The 6,790-nt window shown below is 43.1% G+C and overlaps 1 protein-coding gene across 1 annotated transcript; it reads right to left on the reverse strand.

Annotated features, from left to right (window-relative positions):
- Positions 1-1,574: 1,574 nt before the first annotated feature.
- LOC118371122 (tartrate-resistant acid phosphatase type 5) lies at positions 1,575-6,527 on the reverse strand. The gene is made up of 8 exons (XM_052509609.1): positions 6,386-6,527; positions 5,505-5,595; positions 4,822-5,021; positions 4,505-4,629; positions 3,885-4,047; positions 3,423-3,605; positions 2,331-2,480; positions 1,575-2,101 (listed from the first exon to the last, which is right to left on the reverse strand). The coding sequence occupies exons 2-8, from the start codon at positions 5,593-5,595 to the stop codon at positions 1,982-1,984; spliced, it is 1,032 nt and encodes a 343-aa protein (XP_052365569.1). The 5' UTR covers positions 6,386-6,527; the 3' UTR covers positions 1,575-1,981.
- Between the last annotated feature and the right edge of the window lie 263 nt (positions 6,528-6,790).

Genomic DNA, 6,790 nt, shown 5'->3' on the forward strand with positions numbered 1-6,790 from the left:
TTAAATAAAGGTACAAAAACAAGCTACAGTATATAAGTGTTTCACAAGGGCTACAAAGTCAGGTAACGAGGTCATTACTCTGCCGTTGTAGAGCATGAACCTACAGGAACGGGACAGCGCCTTGATGTTAGTTGAAAAATATTGAATTAATGTATCTATTCATTAATTACATTAACAATTCAGACATCTCGATATCGTCTCAGATTAGTCAAAACAGAATGTTGTAACAAACCCTACCCATGACCCTTAAAGGGTCATCACTCAACTCTTGTTTGGTTTTTAAACTTGACTGCTGACATGCAAAACATTTTGGGACTGAATCAACAGTGGACTAATGAAAAACATACCAAAAATATCATTTTGGAGTGGAATTCCACTTTAAGGTTTTGACCCCATGCTAAGAGGACCTGGTTCCATGGTGTGACTGACTCGGCCATCTGGCTACATGACCTGTTCTCGGTTTTAAGTCTCTGGCCCTATCCCGTCTTCTGTCCCTGTCCTGCTCTCAGGTCCACTAAGCTCAGCTCCCTACTGTACCTGCCAATAGCGTGACGTGACGATTGCAACTGGATGATCCAGGCCTGCCTGGCTACTCCACAATTGGCTTATATTTAACCTCGAACAATTTTTATTTTCTAGTGTACTTCATGATTTGCATGCATACATTGGTAAATAACAAATGGTGCAATGTGGCCAAAGATAAGACGTTAAGGTATTGTAGGCTACCTCACACTAACCCACTCAACATGCATTGACATCAACCTAGGACAATACACACTACAATACTGGTACGGTGTGTTTGAGTTCAATCCTATTGGTGGGTCTTGACGGTGCCAACACCATTCAGCCCCGATCCCTATTCATCTATTGGCAGCAGACCAGAGGCTCTCTTCACCAATGGACAAAAGTGCATGGTCAGCAGCACAACCAGACACATCCTACTCCCTCATTTTATCTGGTTCATATGCAGTCAATGAACTACCGCAGACCAGACCCAGACGCGAAAGCATTGGTGCCTACAGTATGGGAGTGCCACCCCTTAAGGGGACAGTAACTGACCATTTTGTGCCATATTAAGACAGTGTGAGCGGGACATCATTTAGCCACCATCTTTAAAAAGAGCATGGTCAGCAGCACTCACCCACCTCTGCTCCCTACAGCCAGTGGGTTCAGGGAGAGACTGAGAGACTTAGATCTAAATAGAGCAAATGTTGTTTGAAAAGAAGTGGAGCAACTGTCAATCTGTCCAACTATCTAAGACCAATTTGATCACGACGTTTGGACTTACATGAACACCCTTCAGTTGAGTTATTACAGTCATCAACCCTTGTCAGAGCCTGGCCTTTTTAAGTCAATTAATTTAGGACACTGGCAAAGCGTTGTCCCCGATTCTTAACTGCAGTGCAGGGAAATAGCCTAGTCGCCAGAGGGCAGCACGTACAAGGATAAATAGATGATTTGGTCCTTCAATGCCAAAGTAATGGGCTAATGCTGAGACCCAATGATCAATATAGCAAAAGCCTTGAAATATTTAACAGATTGGCATCAATATGTACAAACTACAGGAAAACAAATCCAAAAGGTTATTTATTCTTTAAATGAATACACAAAAAATAAAAATCATACAACATCCTTTCCTTATTTATTAAAATACATTATTTTCCTTCATGCTACATTCAGGCAAACTCATAATGCCAAAGTTATTTTCTAAAAACTCAACCTGAACTCATCCATCCACAAAACATGAGCTATAATACCTGCCAGTCTGTATCCACACCTCTGCCATCCATCCTATTGTACATGGTCAATATCTAGCCCTTACGAAGGACTACATCTGAGTAAATTGTAATTTGACAGAATTGAACTGCTAAAGTAGAAGTATTGTAAAATAAATCAATGAGGTCCTTAATTTAAGGGCTCGGTCATATATATACACACAGGTCAATTGTGACAGTCTATTTCGTCATCTCTTCCACTAGGGCTAATCCTTGTCGTCGCTGCCATTTTGGTCATCGTCGATGTCCCTGCGTGGCAAGACAGTGCGGTACAGAGACGTCCCTTTAGCCTGGATGAAGGTGAGGGTCATCTTGTGCTTGGTTACCTTCAATACAATACAACTTTATTGATCCCCCTCCTCCAGGAACGGCAAATGTACGTCTGAAATGGCACCCTATTCCCCATGTAGTGCACTATTGATCAGAGAGTATTGAGAATAGGCTGCCATGTGACACATCCAATCCAGTCAGTCTACAAGTATCAAAACCACAAACAGGATACAGATACGACAATTCATTAAAACAGTAGAATGGACAATTCTATTTATGACTGACCTCTCCGTGGACAAAGCCTCCCAGGGTAGAGGCCTGGCCTGTAAAAAACTTGAGGGTGTCTTTGGGGACATGGTGCCAGTGACGCGTGTCTGGGTCCAGGAAGTTACCGGCACCGCTCACAACATAGCCCACACCAGACTCCTTCAGGTACTGAGGAGAGAATGGGGGGGGGGGGTCAGTCAGGGTCATGTTTGGGAGAGCGCAAACATTTTAAAACAGAGCCACTACCTGAAAATATTTTTTAATTGTGTTTAACATTTTTCTACAGTTTGCCATTCTGAAAAATACCATGATGCAACTTAAAAACCGCTTAAGTATTCATCCCATTTTTTAAATTTTCACCTAAAATGACACAACCAAACCTAACTACTTGTAGCTCAGGCCCTGAAGCAAGGATACGCATATTTGTGGTACCATTTGAAAGGAAACACTTTGAAGTTTGTGGAAATGTGAAAGGAATCTAGAAGACTATAACACAATAGATCTGGTAAAAGATATTACAAAGAAATAAAAATGTTTGTACCTTCATCTTTGAAATGCAAAAGAAAGGCCATAATGTATTATTCCAGCCCAGGTGCAATTTAGATGTGTCACTAGATGGCAGCAGTGTCTGAAAAGTTTTAGACTGATCCAATGAACCATTGCATTTCTGTTCAGAATTTTGTATCAAGACTGTCCAAATGTGCCTGATTTCTTTATTAATAACTTTATGTTCAAAATTGTGCACTCTCCTCAAACAGAATGGTATTATTTCACTGTAATAGCTACTGCAAATTGGTCAGTGCAGTTAGATTAACAAACATTTAAGCTTTCTGCCAATATCAGATAAGTCTATGTCCTGGGAAATGATCTTGTTACTTACACCCTCTTGCTAATCGCATTAGCCTACGTTAGCTCAACCGTCCTGTGGAAAGGACACTGATTCCGAGGGAGTTAACATTATCCATCAATAAATCGAGAATGCTAAAGTGACACGCTAAAGTAAACAATCCATCTTCCATATGGCCTTCCTTTATCTAACAGCAACCCTCTGGTTGATAGAATAGTTTAGGAGAAGACTATGCGAAATTAAGTTTCAAAACCTCCGCAAACCTGCAGGTTGTGATCGTGACCACAGAAGTATGCAGTGGCCTTGTGCTTGACCAGAAGGGGGCGTAGTCTCTTCAGGAGGCACTCTGTGGGGCCGTGCTCGGACACTGACCACACCGGGTAGTGACCAGCCACAAGCAGGAAGTCAGCCTTGGACTGGGCCATCCTCTTTTGCAGCCAGGTCAGCTGGTAGGTGGATACAGTAAATTAAGACTTAGTTCTTGATCATTTCCTCTATTACAATGTTTTTGGGATTTCTGATGGAGAATTTGTCAGCAGTTGCAATTAATTAACCTTAAGGACAAGAAGAACAACAAGTGTAAAAAGTACATTCAGTTGCAACAATGGTCAGGTTGACAGGGTCGGTGGAACAAAGTCAGTCAATAGAATCTCAAGTCTTAAAATGACTTTAAAAGTTCAAGCCAAAAACATTTTATTTAACAAAGCCCAGAATAATCTGTGTACCTGTCGGTTGGCCTCAATGGTGCTGAGGGGTCCGCGAGGCTTCTCATCATCGTAGTCGTCAGAGTTACCACACAGCATCACTGTATCCAGCATCATGATGCTCAGAGTGCGCTTGGTGTTTGGGATACGGAAGTTCAGCTCGTAGTAGTAGTGAGGGAACCGCCTGAGGGGGGATTGAGGCTCAATGAATGAAGACTAATCAATGAAGGTTAAGATAGAAACAACTCAGTGAAACGGTCTGAATCCCAAATGGCACCCTAATCCCAACATAGTGTACTATTTTAGACATTTGGGATGCAGCCTAGGGTTATGCAGTGAAAAGACTGATTCTGCTGCATGATAAAACATTCATGATGAACAGATACGAAAAACTTTAAAGGTTTTATGCTGTCAAAGACTTGCATAAGGTCTAAGCAAAGACAGTGGATAAATGAAGATGTCCCACTCAGGCCGTTTACCATTGAAAAAAAGGGTCACAGTTCCGTTCTGTTGAAGGAGTGGCTGTCGCATAGGCACCAATGCATTATCAGCTGGGTCTTGTCTGCTTAGTTCATGAACCAGAAAAGAGGAGCGAGTGAGATGTCTCGCCTCGGTCTCTGGTCTACGTGTCCGTTTCTTACCATCTGTCAGACTTGCGGCTGTAGTCGATCTGAGCCTTGACGTTGCCCGCGTGGTCGTGGTTTCCAGCCAGGATGTACCAGGGAATGTTGAGAGAGTCAGCCGTGTACACGTGCTCAAAGGTATCCTGAGAGGGCAAAGGTCATTTTAGATTGATAAACAAGCGCATTCCGTTTGCAAACCAAACACATTTAAAATTCCTCAAGATGTAACAGACACAGCAACTAACCATTAGGATCAGAAAAACATTCACAGCAAAGAAAGTAAGGATATTTGATCCATTCTGCCATAGCTGGAGTAACTCTGCTTAACAACTGACCTGGAATCTTGGGGAATCTGCACTGTTCACTCCAGAGTAGTAGAAGTTATCACCCAGGGCAAGAACAAAGTCTGCACCCATCTGCTCTGCTATCTTGCCCATCTCCCAGGCTGTAGCCTTCTCCACCGGTGTGATGTAGGGAGGGTAGGGCACCCCGCCCCAGTCCCCCAGAGCCAGGAACCGGATGGACGTTTGGTTCTCTGGGGGAGAAACCACCACCACCATACATGTAGAATTATAGCCATTTAACAAACACTTTTAACCAAAGAAATGTACAGTTCAAGTGTTTTTTTATTTTTATTTTACCATTTAACCAGCAGGCAAATCAGTTCAAGAACCCATGGCAGGAATCGGGGTTTGAAAACGGTTACCATTACATCCTCCAACAAACACATAGCGTCTCAGAAAATGTAGTGTATATACACAACTTGCTATAACAGATTGATTTGTAGTCAAATGGGATGTGTCAGTGGAAGTATAACTGAAATAGCAGTGGAGACTGGTGGGAGGAGCTATAGGAGGACGGGCTCATTGTAATGTCTGGAATGGAATCAATGGAACGGAGTCCAACATGAGTTTTCCATATATTTGATACCATTACATGTATTCCAGTCCAGCCATTACATGAGACCCGCCCTCTTCTAGCACCTCCCACCAGCCACCACTGTTCTAAATGTACATACTACTGCTTTGCTCCAGGTCCTGGAAGGCAGTGGGGAGGCAGTGGACCACAGGGAGGGCAGTCAGCAGGAGGGTGAACAGGGGAAGGGCCATCTGAAGAACAAAAACAATTCATGATAACTTGCTTTGGTTTTATTTGACAAAATCCAAGTCCAATGTTAGGAATACAGATGACAAAGCACAAACTACAGATTGAAACTAAAACATGCAAACACTGCCAACTCAGCACAAGCAATAAGCTTACATTGCACCAACTAAGCAAGAAAACTACCACAAGTAACCAAGGCTCTCACATCATGTGTTGACAGACTCAATTCTCTATCTTCCCCAGAGTAAGTACCACTTCTTGTAAATCCAAAATGGCTGCTTATTGATTGTTTAGTGAGTTGACCAATCCCAGCTGGGACTCGCTGTTGCCAATCAGAGTTCTAGTACCACTGTGGCAGGAAAGACAGTGTTACAGCTTGTCAGAGTTGACCTTTCATAACCGGTTAGGATAATTAGGTTAATGTTAGGGTTAGCTAAAACACTAACAAATTCAACTTTTGAATTCAATTTGACATAAGCTGTATCCGGTCAAACCATGACCCAGGGAAGAGTCAATGACTCGTGATCTCATCTCTCTCATGCCCGTTGCATTAGAAGTGTCAAAGAATTGTACCTAGCAAATTATTTTAAATAACCTACATCTCACCTACAGAACTACTTCTCCAACACCTAGATACAGACAGTCAACTTTACATGGAGTGAAAACAGAAAATGCAGATCTATTTAGCAAAAAACAAATAGCCAGCCATATTCCTTATGAAACAATCCTGAAAGTAGTGTATCTCCTACACTGAAACCCTACAGGTTGATAAGAATGTCATGTAAATACACTCACTGTGATAAGTGATGGTGGTGAGTTGTCCTGAGTGTCCTACTGCAGCCGTGTCAACACTAGTCTGTCTCCACTCCTCTTTTATCAGCTCCTGTCAGTCTGTCCTGATAGAACCAAGGTAACCCCAGGGCCAGCCCCTCCCAACCCCCAGCCACAACCCCTGCCCCACCCCCAGCCACCACCCCAGGCCAGTCTGTGATCAAACCCAGACCACAACCATGCCACTGGAGCATGACAGTTGCTCACACCCTTGACCCCGAGTCAGTCTTGGGACCAGAGGAGGAGTGCTGGCAGCATGTGACTGACATTGGTTATAAAAGCTAATGGTCAGACTCCACATTTTCCACCTCAGTGTTTCTCCTTATCTCTCCTCCGTTTGCTCTCTCTCTCCTTATCCTCTGTTCACCG

Source organism: Oncorhynchus keta, unplaced genomic scaffold (genome assembly GCF_023373465.1).
Source record: "Oncorhynchus keta strain PuntledgeMale-10-30-2019 unplaced genomic scaffold, Oket_V2 Un_contig_4759_pilon_pilon, whole genome shotgun sequence".
NCBI lineage: Eukaryota > Metazoa > Chordata > Actinopteri > Salmoniformes > Salmonidae > Oncorhynchus > Oncorhynchus keta.